Source organism: Pogona vitticeps, chromosome 1, assembly GCF_051106095.1.
Source record: "Pogona vitticeps strain Pit_001003342236 chromosome 1, PviZW2.1, whole genome shotgun sequence".
Taxonomy (NCBI): domain Eukaryota; kingdom Metazoa; phylum Chordata; class Lepidosauria; order Squamata; family Agamidae; genus Pogona; species Pogona vitticeps.
In genome coordinates, this window is record NC_135783.1 from 251,413,063 (window position 1) to 251,434,296 (window position 21,234).

The 21,234-nt window shown below is 38.9% G+C and overlaps 1 protein-coding gene across 1 annotated transcript in view; it reads right to left on the bottom strand.

The window, feature by feature from the left end:
• Positions 1-21,234, bottom strand: part of LRP5 (LDL receptor related protein 5) — a 153,233-nt gene that overhangs the window by 70,806 nt on the left and 61,193 nt on the right. The window contains exons 4-6 of the mRNA XM_020784181.3: positions 19,007-19,203; positions 16,180-16,311; positions 433-829 (exon numbers count right to left, since the gene is read on the bottom strand). Of these exons, the coding sequence (XP_020639840.3) occupies positions 433-829; positions 16,180-16,311; positions 19,007-19,203 (726 nt within the window). The remainder of the gene's footprint in view (positions 1-432; positions 830-16,179; positions 16,312-19,006; positions 19,204-21,234) is intronic.

Consider the following 21,234-nt stretch of genomic DNA (forward strand, 5'->3'; position numbering starts at 1 on the left):
ATCTACTTTAAACAGATATACATGGACACAAACATATACTGTATTACTGCCGTTACAAGTTGTAACATTTGGTGCAAAACCTTCATATTAACTGGTATCATGGGAAATCCTCTCTGTCTAGAGTTTGCAAGGTTCCAGAGTGGATAATAGTATTGTTATGCTTGCCATTATAAATAACAAAATGTCACAGAACAGATCATGAAAGACGGCCTTTGATGGTTGAGAATTTCAGATTCATTAAACAGCACTGAAGGATATGAACTGGAAAAAATGTCGTATTTTGGATATATAAACAAACACACCAGGAAAATGTAACTTATGGAAGGCTGGGAATTCAAAATTCAAATACTTTGTACCATATCCAATCAATAAATCAATAGTAAAATTGCCACTTCATTTTTGTAACATTGTTTAACAACTGGGAACACTCACCCCATCAGAGGATTGAGTACTATTGCTCTGGGTTCATCTAGATTTTCTGATATAAGGATCTTTCTTGACGTCCCATTCAATCGTGTAACTTCAATGCGGTCTGTACCAGTGTCAGTCCAGTACAAGTTTCTCGCTATCCAGTCTACCGCGATACCATCAGGATGATCTATTTCAGTTGAAACAATGGTCTGTGCTCCAGACCCATCAAGAAAAGCCCGACGAATAGCTCTGACATCATCATCAGTCCAGTAGATATAACCTTCCACAGGATCATAGTCTATTGCAATAGCATGCCTGATATTGTCTATCTGCAGTATAATGTCTGTGAAATCTGACATGTCCAAAGAAATTCTTCGTAGATCTGTTCTTCTAGCTAGCAAAAGCACTTCCTCAGCACCTGGAAGAAAGCACCAGTAATCACCACTTTATAAATATGAGCAGCATTGATTCTTCCAGAGACAGTGCAGTAGAAACAATGGGAACATTAAAAATGATTCAACAAGCCCCTCTTCTCTGGCAGTCATTACCAGTCCTACATTAGTAACAAGGGGAAAAAATCAAGACAGAGCTCTACACTGAAAAAATGCAAGGGGCATGGTGAATGACTTGTGATGGGGAAATTCTTGCTCAGATAGTGACAAAGCTTGGGGGAAGAGCAGAAAACAGCAGAAAACTCTGATACTACCAGTATAGAAAGTAAAAAAAATCTTCATATTAATGTCAGGTTTTAATTATTGGCACAAGAAGTGTTAAAGAATAAGTAGTTTTATTTTTCACAGGCTTCTGGGGCCTGTAGTGCACTTCTTCAAACACACAATGTTGCCTTTGTAAGCAGACAGATACACCACCTAGGTAGGGTGGGCGCAGGGGTAGGAATTTCAACTATTGAGACTGGTGGAAGGAAGGAAGGAAGGAAGGAAGGAAGGAAGGAAGGAAGGAAGGAAGGAAGGAAGGAAGGAAGGGGGCACAATTATGTCCAGATTATATTACCTTTTACTGCAAAAGTTAAAATGAACTATTTTAAGAATATTCACATATTAACAAAAGACAAAACACAATTATAAAAGAAAAGGATTTGATTACATTTGCTAATGTAGGAGGAAATTAAGGGTAAATGTCTAGACATCATAACCCACAAAGCCGTCTACTCAGCTAACAGTTTTCTTCCTGGAAGCAAAGAAATGAATGCAGTTTCTATATCCAGTACAGCCCACCTACCCAACAGATGATATGAACACAAGTTTCAGTTAATATGAGTGGCATTCAGTGTCTACTACACGTGTTCACTTCCTTTAAAACGATCAGCTTTTATTAATTGTGATAACTGTTATTTAAGAATTGTACATTTCTACTAAACACACAAATTTTGACAAGGAGCATGATTCAACATAATTATAAAATAGGATGACTAGGATATTAATAACCTTCTCTCAACAACTTGCTACATCCGTAATAATAACATTTAAATAAGACACTTTTATCAATTATAGCTGGGATGGCTCTCAAAGCAACATATAAAGAAACTAAACAAGGTATCAAAAGTGACAATAAAAAGCAAGCAATTGCTATGGAGGAAGTGACATGTAAACAGCACATTTAAATGTCATGCTGTTCTCATATCAATCAAAATCTGAGGATATATATGTTGAAGTTCTAAGGTGATGCTGAACCCTGTCCTTGCCTACTGCTTTTTGTGAAATGATTTTTTTGCAGCAAATGTGGGTTATTTAAAAGGTAACAAAATATATGTTGCATTTAAAAATCAGACTGGTGCCCCTTTAGTTCAGAGAAAATTGAGCCATGACATCGTACTGGGCTTCATATAGAAAAGACAGTTGTAAGATGTGTTTTAAATGACTCAAAAACAAGTTTTAAGGAATTTGTTCTGTTCTGTTCTCCTGTTTTAAATACTGACTTTCTTCCCAGAACTGAACACACACATTCATTATGGAAGAGACTAGGACAATTTAATGGAAATATATATTAATTGTTTTTAAAAGTTAGATGTCAAGTGTTAATATAATAGTATAAATCAAGCTATCTGAACATCCTGCAGAAGTAGCAGTTCATTCTCTTTTAAAAAACATAAATACAAGGAGTAAACAATGAAATTAAATGTTTCTCATGAAAAGCACTGTACTGCTACTTATCAACAATAATTGGTGCCCCAAAACAGCATCAGCAGAATCAATGAACTATTCAAATCTGTCACATTTTTTCCAGTTTCATAATGTGATATTTTAGAGAAGTGGTTCCTAAATTTGGATAACCCAGGTGCTCTTGGACAGCAATTCCCAGAAGCCTTCAACATCAGCTGTGCTGGCCAGGGTTTCTGGGAGTTGCAGTCCAAGAACATCTGGGTTACCCAAGACTAGGAACCACTGTTTTAGAGAAGTGGAACAGTATGGAACCCATAGACCCCTCAAGAGCATCTCCTCTTTTGGGACTTCTGTGTACCTTTAATAATGCTATGAGAAACCTTAGACTCACAATTGAGTTTAGATATTTTAATTTAGCTGCTCCCAATTTTGCTAGCTATTGCTACAAGGCAGCATAAGAGATGTGATCTTTCCCATCTGCACTCCAAATTGGTACAGTCCACATTCACACTTATGTGGTGTTATAGACAGTATGCACACAGTCATCATGGAAGCTGCAACATTCCAGTCCTAACTGCCAGAAATGGGTGTGAATGCATTAACAGCTTTTGGAAGGAAGGAAAGAATAAAACTGCTCCCCTGTTCTTGGCAAGCCTTTGAATTCTTTTACTTGAGCAGTGATCTGTTGTGCGTTAAAATTGGCCCTCAGCTTCACTGAAGTTGCCCATTCCTGCTCTATATGCAGGCTATTGAATGAGGCCATAATAAAATATGGGGATCACCACAATGAGTTCAACACCACCCAACTTTGTCCTCTTTATCTCAGCTAGGTTCAGGTGCTTTGTTATTTGCATTGTTCTGTGTTCAGCCACAGAGACTGAAGATAGCTACCAAGTGAAATTGATTCCTAAAGTAACAATTATAAACAGATCCTTTGATTTGGAGAGAATTGGTATATCAAACTCAAAACACTCAAGCCTCCAACATCTCGTGGGCTTGCAGCTTTGAAATGCTTCTGGCTGAGCTGGAAATGTTCTTTTAAGATTCATAATGACATGCTGAAAGCATCTCGCACTGAGCAGTGATAGGATAATTCTCTGGGACTCTTGAGTATTATCTTACTACCACTCATTTATGGTTGGCTTTAGCATGTCACTATATTAATATCTCAAGACTTTAATTGTCTCCTCTGTCTCCTCATCCACTCAAAATTATGAAACAGAGTTAAAAGCTGAAATCCAACATCATAATGCAATGAGAAAGTGAGAAATACTCCCATATCCTTGCATTGGGATGACTCTGCTTATAGAAGTGGTATGTCAACTTCTTCAATCCACTCACCTTCCTTCTTCCAACTCAAACTCTTGTCCCTCTTCTGATCCTCCTCCCTCTTCCCCTTTTTCTGTAAAGGTAGCTCTCACTATGAGTTCTTGGTTCTGTTTCTCCCTGTTCCTATACATTAGTGTCAGTTTCACACTGTAACCAGGGAACTGAAAATAAAAGAACCCCCCCCCCTTTTGTTGCTTCCATGATTAGCGCCCTTCCTTCTCCTTTTGGCCATGGCTCAAGACTCTTACGTTTTCTGTTGGTTACAGCCTCAGAAAAACATAAACTAAAACTATTTCATCTCTGGATAAATATTAAACTAATTAGAAGGCAATTAATTATATCATTATGTTTGTTGGTTTTAAAATCAATCAATTAGCCTAACCAGTTCATTAAGATCATTAAGGCTTTTGTAACCTTGGTGCAGAAGTGGATTGTTTCAGTATAAGGAAGTAAGGATTGGGGGTGGAAGAGAGAGTCAAGAAGACTAGAATAAAAAGGAACAGAATGTGGATATACAGAAACCTGCCCTTCGCTGTTCATATCTTGCCTTAATATTTTGAGCTAAAATGGCATGGCAAAGAACACAGGCCTAATTACTGGCTAAGAAATGTATGCAACACTCTGTATAACGCAATACAGGACAAGTAATTTATAGCCCACATACCAGATGCAGGGTGCCAAGTCCCTTTTAAAGATCCTCGGCTGGCAGGAGCCACTGCTGTGCACATTGCCTGAAATGTATCCCTGTAGAGCGTGGCAGCTGGCCGTGGCATTGCCACCTAAGCTCTGCAAAGTTATGTATAATCTCATAACTTTGAGAAAAGTCCAGGTGGCTCAACCAAACTAACAACAGGCACCACTGTTTCCATGACAGAGAGACATGAAGGCCTCCAAATGGGAAACAAATCTGCCTTGAGCACCTTAATGGAACAGTGAAAAACATATTTTCTATCAAACTACTTTTATAATCGCATTCCTTATGTTGTGGCAGATAATGTGTGAGCCCTACCCCCACCTCCCCCAAAAAAAGCATATCTAGTTTGGAGGTATTATTTATTTAAATACAAGCACTAAATGTAAGAATGTATGGGTATCTGTTTACATTCACAGTGGACTAGACAGGTGGTGCTTAATTTAATGGATGAGAGAAAACAGAGTCTCCACTGCCAGACTGGCTCAACTGGAGAACTGGAAAGAGGTAAAGACACATTAATAAGTTTGTATAATTGTATAGAAACAGGAAGAAAACCATTCAGGCCTTCTGATATGCTTAAATCTAACCAAGAAAGAGACAGAGTGAGTTCTAATGTTAGCACAGTAAAGTTCTTATCCTGAAATCATTCTGCCTCATTCACAGAATTTTACTAGTTAAGGATGTTCCAAAAGTTATAGCCTTCTATTTGTAATCCTCCTATGCTTTTGAGTTCTCCCATTGGTTTCCTTACCAAGGCATACCCATTAAGAACGGGAAAAGAGAACAGTTTCTGTGTTTGCAGTTACTGTGGAATGGAGACACACAATACCAGCAACCTTACGGGATGCTCAGTCTGTGCTCATGTTGCAGAATCTGTTAGCAAAGCAGTTCCCATGTAGGGTAAGACAATGAATGACACCTGGTTTACACTGAATATAGGGAGATATGCCACTTTGGATTATACGATCACCTGGAGGTTTGAGCAACATTACCATATAGTGTTGAAGCCCACGTGGTGAAACAGTTCATCACTTATATCACTTGGGCTGGTGTCTCTAAAGGCACCTTTTGCATTTATACTAGGATAAATCCAACCCCATTCTGTCTCACAAATACAAAGCTTGCCACCAGAGGTGGCCAGTCAAATCGGACCCTCCACCCCAAAATGGGCATCCACTTACCACTTGCGGTGCGGCCGTCATCCTTCATGCTGTGCCAATAAGGGAAGTAGCCCAGCTAGAGCTTCCCTGCTTCCCTATACTGCTGACCAATCCAATGAGGGGGCAGGATGACAAGCCTCCTTGCTCAGCTGCTGATGGGTCAGCAGCGCAGAGAGGCAGGGAAACTCCAACTGAGCTACTTCCATGATTGGCTCAGCACGAAGGATAACGGTTGCATGCACCATGCTGCAAGTGGTAAGTGGACATTTGGTTCAGTAAGGTCCAATTGGACTGGCCGCCTGTGGTTGGGAGCTTTGTATTCATCTCCCCCAGGAGACAAATACAAAGCTCTCATCTCTAATTCCTACAGGTGGTACGAGTGGGTGAGAGCACGTGTAGCCACATGATATAGGTTACTGTATTACCAAGTGGGACAGATTCCCTGGACTGGTTAGACAGTTTGTTAGCCCACAGACTTTTCAATGCCCCTATCCTGGTCCACATGCAGTTGAAACAACTAGGTGGCTGGAAGAAATGAAAAGGGAAGTCACTTATCCAGTGTTTGGGCATTTGAGATTCAACCCCAGGACATGTGTGGCATTTCAATGATTCACACATTGTAAAAATGTTAGCCTCACTTAAAAGGAGTGGCACTCTATTGAAAATGTGGCTGCTCTTCTTCTCAACAATGACATGAAGGAACTGTTAGTGGATTAGGAGTTTTCACTTTTATAACACCACACCACAGGCCTTCATTAACCGGCAGCAAGCTATCCTGTCTTATGCCTATGATTGGCATAATGCATAGCTGGCTGATGAAGGACTGTTTTTCATATGTGGCAACAAAGCCTTTAAGATGTTACCCCCTGGATAGGATGGAAATTGTTACATCAATGTTTTAATCCCTGGTCTATAACCTGTTGATGAGTCTCACAAGATGGCTGACCAGGCTATGAACAGAGTAAAGCCATAATCCTGGGGCTTGGTATTAACATGCTTTGGGAACAGTGCCAAATCTAACCAGTACCACCTCAGATGTCCTTGATCATATTGGCCAGGAGCTATCAGAGAAAACTGAGCTGCATTGGATTTTGTTCTGGCAAAGGAAGGGAGGATCTGCAAACTCATTGGTAAGTCCTGTTGTGTGTACATCCTGAACAGGATCAAATCCATATTTGAAAATGTTAGTAAGATCAGGGCTGTGGTCCAACAGTTTGAAAAAGACTCAAAGTCTGTTTGTCCTAGAAGAAGCAGGGTGATGGTTTCTGATCTGTCCTCTGGCATAGGAGGAAGTATCTTACACTTCCTCCTGGGAATCCTTGCAGTTCTATTGTTACTCTTTGTATTCTTTAATATTGGCATGTGTTGCACTAATAACATCCTCAAAAAAGCCAGGTCCTTGCCTAATGCACTTTCTTTCAAAAAGACCACTGGCCAGTTTTGGATAGATGAACTAGAGGAGGGTCAATTTAGCCCTCTGAATCAAGCTCAGCAGTCCATCCAATCTGTTCCCTCATTTATTCACCATCGATCGATAGCCAGTAATGCATCCAGCAAGGACCCAATCTATATACAGTCATGGTCAAAAATATTGGCACCCTTGCAATTTTGTCAGAAAATGCAACCCTTCTCTCAGAAAATTGTTTCAGTTGCAAACATTTTGGTATTCACATGTTCATCTCTTTGGTTTGTGTTGGAACAAAACAAAACAAAAAAACAGAGAAGAAAAGTCAAATATATTTGGCCATGACTGTAGAAATGCACAGCAGCAGACAATATAAAAGTTCTATTCATTCTTCCATTAACAAGCCTTTTGCTGCAGTCCCTACATCTGGATCAGCAACCGTGAAATTGAAAAGGGGCCACAGGGGACATCTATGGGAATCCCAGCCAATTTTTTCAGGAACAAGCAATCTATACTCACTTGAGAAGACATAGTCTGGAACTCAGACAGGGATCCAGACAAGGAGAGGAACTCACCACCACAATTATCTGTTTATAATTTTATCTGTTTCTCTGTTTCTCTGTGTGTTTTTCACTTTTAACTGAGCATTTATTCATCTATCTTTACCACTTCTGACTTTACCAAAACATGACCTGGTGCATATGTTTAGTCTTTGGACTGATGCGTTATACTTTTTAAATTATAATTTCAAGACAAATGCAACTAAATATGTTCACAAAATTTCACCTTTTGTTTTGATCAAAAGAAGCACCTCTCCATATATCTGTCACCAACGATCACTGGGAAGGATTAAACAGTGAAAACGCAAAGCTATAGTTTCATTTCCAATTCACGTGTGGTCAACAACAGTCAACAGTGAGAGGGCACCTGAGAATTTCCCACTTCTAGTAGCAGTTTCTCAAAGTAGTGCTCACTGCACTTAAAACAGCCTATAAAATATTATTCAGTCCAATTCCTCAACTCCAGTGGGGCACATCTAGATACTTAAAGACGATAAATAGCCATTGATTCTACAGTATATGGGAAGAAAAATCCCCTTGAATCTAGGTTTACCATCAGCCAATATGATTTTGTACTAGAAAATGTCCTTCTTTTCCAAGAAAAAAAAATCCAAAACATGTATGCTTTTAGAAGTCTGTGTCTACATTCATTAACAACCCTTTTTGCCAGAAAAGGGGGGGAGGGGAAAAACAGGGGGGAAAGTGTGTATATATAACACTATGTGACTCACTCAGCTAGCCAAGAAAGTTGCACGAATTCCTTATGTTTAAAAGAAGAAATCAAGAAACTTTGGCTGTCTTTATGTTTCCCTGCATCAAACTAATTATATGATGATGATGATTTACTACAGTCCTTTCCCCTCTGCCACAAACACCAACTACTAAATCATTCAGTTTGTTTGATCCTTCTCCTAAACCTCACAGATCTCCTAAACCTCACAGATCTTTGTCAACTGATAGTCAAAACTAAGTTGATAGATCTTAATGCTTTGCATTTAAGAAACACTTGCCAGTTGTAACTAAACATGAGAGAAAAAACACCTCACAAAACAGAAATGTCCGTCTGTTCATTTGCAACCTCTGACCGGGGTTGCAAAGCTACGCAGAAGGCTCTGTGGGTGCATGATGGTTTGTAACAACAGCAGCATCAGTTTTAAATTTCAAATATCCACACTAGGTGTAGCACTTTCCGAGACTGTTGTCTTCCACTGCTATGATTAAAAATTCATGTTCCACTCTGAAAATGGCAGCTGCACCCTATTTACAAAATTAACTCCAATCAGAGCTGACAGCAGCAAAGCAGTCCCATTTCACCAGCTCAACAAGAGCTGTTTGTCATTCTCCCCTTGGCCCACTTCACATTTGACAAGTGACAAGACATCTACAATACAGTAACAAATGCTCCAATTTATTCACCCAAGCTAAACAAATGTAGACAGCACTGGTTGCCTTTGCTAATCCATCTCAGAAAATGCCATGCAATTCCCTTCCCATTTGTCTGTCTACCACCCAGACTAGAACAATGCTCCATTGTAGGTACTTCTCTAGCCGATTCCTTCCTCTCCCTCTCCAACAACCACCAGCACTGAGACTACTACATTTTTATAGCTACCATTTTGCTGGGAATGACTTTGGAAAGCACATTCTGAAACACTAGCCAGCAAATCACGCAACTACTAAATTTTGAAAACAGATTACTGTAACTGAATGCAAAGTTACTCTGTACTAAACCCTTAAATACTGAACACACCTTTTTATTGAAACCTGTTTTTTTTTTAACAAAGCAATACATAAAAGAGCCATACACATATAGGTATAGTCATTCAACCATGCCAAATTAAATTTTCTGGCAAATTTTTCCCCATAAAATATAGCGGGGAAGGTTACTGTATCAGATTACAACAGAAAAAGTGGGAGAGAATCACAAAAAGTGGGAGAGAATCACAAGTGATCAAGATAGTTATAATATTCTTGCTAGAGCTTCAAACAATGAAAATTCAACACAAACTTTAAAACTGAACTGTTAACACCTACTTTTTCACAGAGAAAAAAGAATAACTGGATCATCGGAAGATGTTTTATTTTGTCAGAGTGAACTGCTTGATAAATGTGAGGACTGTACTTACCTTAACAGGCAAGTAAAATGCCAAGCTATGTTGTCCTTTGTGATTTATTTCACATTTACTCTGTAACAAGTATCTAGAATTCCCCCCTCTTAAAATATGCTGCCCTTACGTACAACACCCCCTTATTCATGCATATTCAACATTTACAATTCAACAGTGTTTTAAATATACTGACCAGTTTTAAATTAGAAAAATTGTTGCAATCAGTATCAATAACATTGTAAAAATCAGAACGTAAGATATGCTTCCATACTGAAAATCCTGTTTTTTAAAAAATCTATATGCCTGAGGGCAATTGTGCATGCAATTTTCTTCCTTGTGGTCCATTCTGCTGCTGAGCATGGGGCTAGGCATACGACCCTTTCCTCAACCACAGCACACAAGTGACTGCCACAGACAGACAGCTCTAAAGGTAGGATCACTTGCATAACCGCTCACATACACTGCAAGATCCATATAGAGTTTTGGCCTATGCCTTTTAACTGAGCCTTTCTTCCCCATTTTGAAACTTGACAGACCTTTTATGAGCCCATTACTCAATATTCATTAAGCCTCTCCAAACCTAAAAGGAAGTATGGGAGGGGGAGGGTTTACTCTAAGCCACTTCATACTTAATGTAATTTTCAATTTGTCAGATTTAAAAAAAAAAAAAAACTACAAGCCAACGAGTTAGCTCATATCTCATATGACTGGTATCATTTAAGTGCTGGTTTAAAGAAAATCATAACATAGGAGTGAAGGGACTTTTAGTTCTACATTTGAAAAGTATTTCTGTACTGAAGATGGAATCGGATACACTACATTATGCTACATTTTCTCACACAGTGAATATTTTAAAATTAGAAAGAACTGTTACGAGGTGAAGATTAACAGCTTCTCTTTATTCACTATGAGCCCCATCTAACCCTTAAATATAAAAGGAAAATGCTAAATTCTTTTATTCCTGCATCATAACTACAGTAGCTGCATCCTAAACCAAGGTGAGTTGAATGTGTGCCAAAAATATATCAGCTATGTGCAAATATTTCTTTGAAGGACTTTATTCTTAAAGGGAGCCAAGTATTCTATACAGGTTGTGAATTCACTCAAATTCACCCTGAAATTCAAATGATTCCTCTCTCTCTCTCTCTCTCTCTCTCTCTCTCTCTCTCTCTGAGCATTGATTTATAGCTAGCCTTTGGCCATCAAAGAGTTAATCAATAAGACCAGGAATCAAAGCACGTGGATGTTGGCATAAGGCAGAGGGCCACAAAAGATACAGAGCTTGGGAAAGAAATAATCCATAAAACTGAACCAAAAAGCCACATTCTTATGCAAAACCAGACTTCCTGTTCCCATCCCACTTTCTCCCCTTTTTACAGAAAGTCCTGGAAAGAATGTCTGGCCCAACAATAGAAAGGTGCTAATGCCATATAAACAGTCCATCATTTCTGTGCCCCTAGCCAAAGTACTAAATGCTTACTGGGGCTATTTCCCCTTGCCAGAAACACAAGGTCAATATGAATGTTTTGAAAAGCTTGTTCTGAGCATTCAGCAAGGGTTTTCTAAAGCTGTGAAAGAGAGATTTTTCCCCCTTTTTTGCAGGGAGACACAGAAACTTTCTTTCAATACTTCAGTACTGAATGAACACAAGCAATAACACAGCGGCAGCAGTAGTTAAGTAGTCTTGCTTTTGGGCAGATACAAATTTGGTTTGCAGCATTCCACGTGACTAACACAAAACGACAGCAAGAAAACCAAAAGCAAAAACCCACACATATATAAAGGTGAAAGGGAAATGTAGTGGGCAGCAACGAACAGAGGTTAGGAAAGTTACATTTCTGGATTTCAATTCCCTGAATTCCCCTTGATCAAGCTGCCTTGGGGGTCCTGCAAGTTGTAGTCAAAGTTGCCGACTTTTTTTTTTTTTTTTTAAAGAGGGGGCCAGATGTCTGGTAGTGACTCCCACAATTTGGTGCATCAAGATCAAGCAACAAAAGCAAATACAAGAGATGTTTGTGGTGGTTTTTATGAAACATGCTTCACAACACATAGTTTTGAAACAAAGCATGATTTCTACACCCTAGCTAGCATTTCACCTAGACATTCAGAAAAGATAATAGTGAGCATACTGGTTAGTTATTTTACCATCTTTGAACTGCTATGCCAGGTCCTTTATTTTCAGAAGACCCCTGGACCTATCCCAAAGAGAACTTAAAATGAACTTTTTGAAATTTCCTCACTCAAGATCAGGGTGGATTTGATTTTTTTTTTTAAAAAAAATTAAATTTAAATCATGATTTAAATTATCATTTTAATCAATATTAGTTTTTTTTTTAAAAGTACTTATTTTTATCCACCCTGCCCAAGATGTTCCTTTAAATCATCCTGCACTGGCAGCTCATTTGACCAACCAATCTTTTCCCAGATCTCTAGATGCAACACTTGGGAATGGTGGCTGAGTGATACAGGGCCTTATTCAAGCACTCATCAATTCCATCCATGGAAGGGAACAAGGACATCTCCTCTCAGAATGGTCTGAAGGGGAAACATGGTGGTGTACAGGTGGACACAGTTACATCGGTCAGGAACTCTGATAAGACAGGGTTTCTAATCATCCGGAGTAACTGCATTCAGCAAAGCAGTTACACTTTCTTTTCACATCTTTCCAGTAGATGCAGGAAGTAGCAGTAGGAAAGGTGGAGGTAACATTTACCTGCATTCCCACCCATTTAAATTGATGGTTGGGCCTCACTGCTTTGAGTGCATTTTGGTGCTGCTTTTGTTTACTGTCTTTTATCAGTTTGATTCTTTTCAGTATTTTTATACTTACTTTTTTTAGCTTTAAATGTTGTCTTTTAATGATGCAAGCCGCCTTGGGTCCTTCTTAAGACGACAGGCAGGGTAAAAAATATTTTAAACAAACCAACAAACAAATCCTTTGGACTAGTTCACAAGTTTCCAAATTGGAATACTTTCAATTGGGATATTTTCACTTTGATCTGTAGGAAGGAGGGGAGTAGTCCGATCCTTTTCTCCCAATGCACTCAGCCTCCATGTATTCACACTTAACTGTCATGACAGAAAACATATTAGAACCTTCAAGGCCCTCTTTCCAGCTGTATTTGATTTAAAAATACAAAATCCTCTTTCCAGCTTCCTTCCCTAGCACTCTTTTTGGGACTGCTTCAGACACTTTTTATAAGGATTATGTCAGCTACTTCATTTAGCACACCAACAAATTAAAGTGCTCTTTTTCCAGTCCCACTTTGGATTTTGACCATAGACCCTGGATCCTGAATATGCTGAAGGAACAATGCTCTTGAGCAGGGAGTTCCAAATTTGAGAGTCAGCTTCACAAAACACAGCTTCTGAGTAACTGATGCCTAGGCCCTGCTACACAGTTGCAATTTTTCCCACATTTACCTGGAAGTTAGCATTATTAAACTGGGGAGGGGCAATAACTTTTGAGCAAACACGCATAAAATTACATTGTAGGAAGGCAAGACTCATGAATTCTGACATGGGTGAAAAAAGTTACTCAACAGTAAGGTGTGCATAGTTTTGGAGTTCAAATTCCTCTCTCTTTCACAACCAGCAATCCAGCTAGCAATTTAAAACCAGAATCCTGTTGCTATCATCAAGTACAATTGTAGAGTGTACTTTTGTATGGACTGATCACAAGTCATGTTTTATTGCACAGTCAGCTGTCCAACACGGAGCCCCAAAATTGCAAAAACTAAATTGCTTGCTTGCTCTTATATGTGTGGTGAAATCCAACTGGACTTCACACAAAATAATTACACTCCCATTAACTTGAATCCTATTTCAGAGTTATTTGTGCCTATTTTTATTTTTAAATAACTTTCATTAACTGTTTGTGTTAATTTTAAGCTACAATTTGAAATTTTTGTTTAAAAGGAAAGGTGGGGATGTATACAGGCTTCTACAAAATGGAAGACAGGATGCGGTGCTCAAAAGTTTGGAAATGGCTGACTTTTAACAACCTAACTTCATTCTTCTCAGGGTACTTCATTAAAATGTCTCTTGCTATTCTAAAATGTTTAAAGAACCAAAAAAGGGGGGGGACCTATGGGGAAATATATCCAGACCTTTTTTAAAAAAAAACTGAAGCATCGATTTCATAAAGATGACAACAAAGTGTCCTTTGCTACTATACTGAACATTAGCACCCAAGTGTGCAATTAATAACTATGTTGCTACACTACATGTTACAATCTTTACTACATCAACCAAGATAATTACACAGAGAATGTTATCATTCTATAGTATGTAGACATACTATAAATACTGACAATGGAGGATTTTCTAGCTCAGCTGTATGCTCAAGATGCTAAGAGGAAGACATCATCATAATTATGTTCTGTCAAAACATTTCTTACTTATGGTGATAGGAATAAGACCCAGAATACCTGGGTTTCTATGTATAGAGTACTAAGAAGTGGTTTATCATTCCGTTTTTCTGGGGGCATACTAGAAAGAACTGTGAGTTTGCCCAAAGCTACACAGGCTGGCTCTTTCCCCAGGAGACAGAGTGGAGCAACACCTAACTTCTGGCTCTGCAGCCAGATACCCAACTCACTGAGCTATCCAGCCAAGAATATGTACTATAACCTTTATTAAAGTACTACATTGCTGTGTTTATTTCCCTTTTCCGACAGTTTTCTTTTTACAAGGCATGAATTCCCCACAACAAAAATTGTTTATTTTTTGCTACTATGTCGCAGTGCAGACTAATTCATTACAACAAGGGGAACACTGCCCCAACTCCGCCTATCCTAAGCCAAGTCACTGTTGCCTGCCTTCTTATCACAGACAAAGGCTCAGGAGGCCCTCATCTGTTTGCCTCTTGCTAAACTCCCAGCTTCACACTGTGCGCGTGTGAGAAAGAGACAAAGAGTAAGACAGGGAATAAGAGAAAAGAAGCAGCAGATAGGAAACTTTCTAATTTGGGGGCAAAGTGTATTTTTCTGCTTTTCAGTTGAATTGTAGGGTGAATAAACGAGGTGGAGAGAAGCAGCATTTGAGTGAGAAACCACCTGTCTCTATAAGTCTGTTACCACAGTTCCACTCACCATTGGCTGCTGTACCTTCCGCCTCTCCAACATGCTAATACATTGAATTCTCCAGTGATGTTATTCACCTGTTGCATAGATCTATGAAACTACATTTATATTATGCTATGCTTCACTGCAAAATGGCTAAAACTCTTCCTTACAAATGCAATACAGAAATAAATTATTATCAGTCTCATATAGAGGTCCCCTTTGGAGAGAAAGGTGGGACAGAAATATTTTAAATGACGATGATGATGTAAAAAAAGAGTAAAATGTGTAAGGCTCCTGAATTTTACTTTTTTAAATATCATAGCAACTCAAACTGGATCGGTGATCGATTTTCCATCTTAAATTTTTTAACAGCCCCCTTATTACCATCAATACACAAGGATTCCAGGTAAATCCATTCAAATCCAGAATAATGCTTCACTACTTGGATATCTGAACAAAGCTGAATCCTGGGACCTCATCAGACGTGAAATACCAGACATTCCCACTTGAAATTCAGGCTTCAGCAAATTTTCCTGGCAAACACTCAAGCGTATCAAACACCATTTTGTGTGTTTTTTTAAAAAATAGCTGAACCATCTTTCTTTAGTGAAAAAATAAAGAGTTCATTCCTGATCTCTGTGTGAATTGGGCTTTACGTTTTGATTGCATCTGAGACTATATATCTACATATGCTTAGGAACATATTCAGTATTATTCTCCATACTTGCATGCTAAGACTTCAAGAAAGCAGTTAGAAAACAAAGAGAGAAGCACAGTCTTTATAACAACTGAATGTTTAAATGAGGTACAGGTCAAGCTCTCAAATCTACATTACAAGATAGATATTTGCACCCAGTTTCTAGCCCCTGCATGTATTTCAAGTAAGTGGAATAAAAATATAATGCACTCTTCTTGAAGATACCAAGTTTTCACATTCACAAAGTTATAATATAATTATATAATTCATAGCAACTTCCCTTTGTAGTTTTCACCAACACCAAACTTACTAGTGTTTAGGCATTTTCTGTGGAGGCTTGAGGTCTTCAGCTCATGTCAAGCCAATTTAATTGGAACAGACAGAATTCATACACACAAAAGGCCCTGTAATTTGGGGGTTGGGGTAGCAGCTTAGCAGAGAAAGAAGGATGAGCAAAATATATATACACATGGAAATAAGTAACTATGAAAATCACTTCTTCAATCTATAGATAAATGACAAACTTGTACAAAATCCTCTTTGAACTTAAATCTAGCATTCCTATATTTCACCTTCTGAGATACCTGAATCCCTTGAGCAAGAATTTCTTAGATCCAGGGATATCTTACCTGCTTTGCAAGTCTTGCCATCTTCTTGAAGCTGGACTCCAGTAGGACAGTTACAACTGTAAAAAGGGTCTCTTGGAGACAACAGGCACAAATGGGAGCAGCCCCCATTATTATCCTCACAGGGTGTATGAACTTCAGAAAGCGGGGGGGGGGGAGAGAGAGAGAGAGAGAAAAGCATTTTACATTCATATTAACTACATAATTCTCCAAAGTATAATAAAGCATTTTATTCCCTCCTTTTCCAATGAGTCTAGGCAGAAATCCTACTCTGCATTATCCTGAAAATTTAAATAATGGTATAGGTCTAATTGTTACACATACCTGTAAGCAATACATTGTATAGAACATCTTATGTTTCTCACAAATCCAAATATTTTTATAAAAAGAAGGGCAGACATGTAATGCTTACACCATTCTTTACAGCAGTGGTTCCCAACCTGTGGTTCTTGGACTGCAACTCCCAGAAACCCTGGCCAGTTCAACTAATGATAAAAGCTTCTGGGAATTGCTGTCCAAGAACACCTGGGTAACCCAAATTTGGGAACCGCTGCTTTAGAGGAAACTAATACAATGCATGGATACACAGTTTTCCAATAAAAGTTTCTTTGTTTATTCATTTCACTTATCTACTATCTTTCCTCTAATGAGCTCAATATGGTATACATGACTCCCCTCCAAGCTCTGTATTTACAACAACCCTGTGAGACATATCAGGCTGAGAGAGACAAAATAAAAAATTACTTAGTGAGCTTCATGCCTTGGTGATGACATAAACTGTATTATTATTATTATTATTATTATTATTATTATTATTATTATTATTATTATTATTATTATTGATCACTGCCTTATACCACCACAGTAACCTATTACAACTCCCTGCACAAGTTGCTTGAACCCCATTCTACAAGATCCAAGATCTATCAATACTTCCCATGCCTACCAATATCATGGCCTTATATCTGACATCTCGTGTGGTGCAGTGGTTAAAATGTTCAGCCGGAGCTTGGGAGATCAGGTTATTGACTCTACTGATCAAAGTGAAACTTATTGGGCAACCTCATAGACTGTCTCTCTCTCAGCCTTACCTAACTCAAAGGCTTCTTGTTGCAAAAATAAAAACATAGATCTCGGCTTAAGCCTTTAAGAGTTTTTTTTTTTTAAAAAAGCACTGCTAGATTGCCATCACTGGGATCAGGACCGCTGGTGTCAATCCGGTGGTGATTTTTTACTATTAAAGGCTCCCCCCATCCCTGCCAAATTCTGAAACTCCCAAAGGCCTCCCCAGGACAAAAGGGAGCCTAAGAATCTACAGGGGTTTGTGTTGAGTTAATATAAAGATTGCAATTCATTTCAATTAATTATTTCCAATGCCCTAAACCAGTTTATGTTTGCATAACTACACAAAAAGGATTTTGGTCAATATCTCACACTCACACCTGAGCAATTTAAATGTGATTTGGTTGTGTGATTCAACACTGCTCTCCCCCTCTTCCACAACTGGTTGGCTTATGGCTTCTGAAACGCCATTAATAATATAGAAAGGGGATGATAACTCAGAAGCGCCAAGCAAACTAGCAGTTAATATTCCTTGAACTCCTTCTGCTCTTGTACATAGGCCATACTCAGACCAGCAATATTCAAGAACAGCTTGGGGAGAAATGGAATCCAAATCCAATCCCAGGAAAGAGACAGCGGTATCTGAGCTATTTCTAGCAGATAGTATTTCCCTATGCACCAGGTTTTCCTTGTTGCTGTCCAGAAATACTATGACCCAAGGGTGGGACATTCCCTCAGCTGAGAGAAATGTCAGGAATCCAGAAAGCACCACACAACCCCATCTGGAACGCAAGGACAAACTAGCAGTGCACATACCCAATGCCTTCTACTGAAGCATTGCACCTGTTTCTCAGCTGCAGCAGACACTAAATTCCTTTGTTTACTCCATGACTGTTTACAGTCAACCTAAAGTATATGTTCAAAGTACTGTACAGGTAGCAGAACATATAGAGACCAAAACATTTAGATTTGTTCTATGTTATTGTCTGTACAGTACTTGTCGGTTTATTATGCACCTTTCCAACATTTAAAATCCACAACCGTTTCTAGAAGAATGCAAAGGACATGGAGAGAGAGGGTGAATACTAGGTTGTATTAACTGCTCTAGCCTTAAAAAAAAGTTGCAAGCTCCACCCACATGAAATAAGAGAAGTATTCTCTATATATCATTAGGGTTGTTGTTTTTTTCTGTTGCAAAGAATCTCAATGGTCATTTTGATGCTAAAACATATTGCACACAATTAGGCAGGGTAAACAAAGTAATTCCTTGGAAATGCTCACGGAAAATGACTTTTAATAATCATTGAGGTACTACTCTGAATTCGAAGCAATAGGTACTATGTGAAAGTTTGTTCCCATGAGCAGGCAAAAGGACTTGGAGATCTATCTCTTCATTCAGAAGAGATTTCTTTGGCTTTCCTTCCTAGCACAAGTATTCACATGCACCAGGAATCAGATGCACCAGCAGTTGTTGACGACCAAGCTAAAGGCTTGGAAATTAACCAAATGTTCTGCTCTAATATTTTGTTCAGAAGTCCATAGCATCAAAGCAATGATTACTGACCAAATTTTTAAAAGTAAATTGTGAACTGTAAGAATATGGAATCCAAGTTTCCCATTTCTACATTATTATTCGAATACAAAGCTATGGCTTCTCCGGCCTTTGTGACGTCACAGCAGCCAAAACAATGAGAGCTAGGAAAATGCAGCACTTGCACCTGCAAAACTATGTAAATAGAAAGAGATCATAAAAATATAGGAAACATACAATATGGCTGTCTTTCAGGACTCAAAACCTGGATGTCCATTGGTGAGTACAGTGAACTTAATATTTCCCTCCTTTTCTCTCCTGTCCTTTTGTTGCAGGCATGAATGGAGCGAGTTTGCCAGTCTGTCCAGTACAAGGTATCTCCAGCCAGTGTCAGGGCAAATGGGTGAGTTAGGCTACCCTCCACAACTTTTTCCCTAGATGTATGAGAAAGAAAGTGTTTTTAAGGGTGACTTCATATACAAAACTTTTATGGCAATCATAAAGCCTCAATCCACTGAATCACCTGAGAGAGCCAAACGCATGCGATCACAGACAATTTTAACATCTTTCTTATAACCATTTCCCTTATTTCAGCTTGTTCTTGATGGTATTATATGGCATTGATTAGTTCTGGATTGATGTGTTTTGAGAATGAACAGTTCCACAGAAGTAGACAACCCACATTAGAGATCTTCCTCATTTTTACACAGCTGGCTCCCTCCCTCAAATTAACAATATGCTCTCCAAACCATTGTCCTCAAGCTATTTCTGCCCTTATTTCTTCAGACTACCTTTCTTGGCTTTTGTATCACATAGTTTGCAGATTCCACATGATACAAATATCGATATAGGCTAGCCTCACTGTACTGTGACACACCCTTCATGGGATAGATTTCAGCCCACCTTCTTTTCCCACCTTCACCTTTTATTTAGGAGGTGAGATGGCTCTAGAGTATGGCCCATCTTCCTCTTGACCATTGCCCATGAAGGGATACCATCAGCTATTTTCTGTTTTTGTTTTAAGAAATATTTTCCACTAAGTACTCACAGAGTTCTGTAGCACTGATCTACACATTTTCCCTATTAAATTTTTATTGTGCAGCTTTGGAAGCTTACATAGTGAAAAATATCATTATGTTAAATGGCTGATTAGGCAGCTTTGCAGTCCCACAAGCAAAACAGCAGCAGTTTTGAGAAGAAGGCACCAGGAGTTTCCTCAGCTTTCCCACCCCCACCCCCCTTTCCAAGGGCTACCCTTCCTCACATTGTTTCCCTGCCTAGGCAAATGAATAAATAGAGAGTGGAATGAGTGCTGCTTCCCTGCACTCTCGCTTCCTTTGAAGAAAATTAAGTTTAGACTCTCTTCTCAAGCCTTCCCACCAATCCTTCCTCTTTGATTCATTTCCTATGCCTTGCTTCAAAACAAAATCTGACTGATTACACTATACATTGGGGGGGGGGGGGTGGCAGCCCCCCCCAAAGGCTGGTTTTTGCAGCCCCTGCCCTTTGGACCCATGCTACAAAACAAGCATAAAAGTGCATTGTCATTCCTGGAATTCTCCAGGAGCTGTGAGTCATCATAAATATAGGTCATATCACTTAACGCCAAAAAAATATGGATTTCTAAAATGTAGACTTCCAGTTTCTTTCTTTTTGAGTTTTGGCATTTTTGGCACTCTGTGTAGCCCCCCGCCCAGAGGATCCAGGGGCCAGAAAGTTAACCCCATAGGCCTGCCAGAATTTCCTGCCCTGCTATACATGCTGAATTAGAACTAAATTACATTGACTTCAATAGATTCTATCCTTGGTAAGCTGCAATGGAGGGCTCCAAGCAGAGCAAGGAGAAACAGGGACCCTCCTGTTCAAGAGGCTGGAGAAAGCTTTTGGGTGAAGAGGGACAGGGGAACCCCAGTTGGACTTCAAACTGTTTTTTTTTTCCAACCAAAACCCTTTCCTTCAATTAATGTTTTTTAAACCAAAGCCCTTTCCTTCAATTAATGTGGACCTTCACTGATGTTTATGCATTAAACAATTTTTGGGGGACATGGGGGCACATATTCATGTCACTAAATGGCATAATTCCACTCAAGTGACTTTTCAAAATCCTCCCCTAAAATTAAAATGCTATGCATCAGCATGTGGCACTTGATCACCCTATCAACACAGTGCATACATGTGCCCACCAAACAGCAATTGCATTTGAAGGGAAAATACCAGGACTCTTCTCAAACGAAAGGAGCCTCCAGTATAAATCTCATCAAACAAGCAGCTACAGCAGGTTTAATGCACTGTGCAAAATCTAAATCAGTGTAAAATGCCATCAAGGAAGAGCCAGTTCACAATGGCACTATTTGTAGGGCTGAGGATTCATTCTTTAAAATTTTATTTATTTATTTATTTATTTATTTATTTATTTATTTATTTATTTATTTATTTATTTATTTATTTTTATATCCCGCCTATCT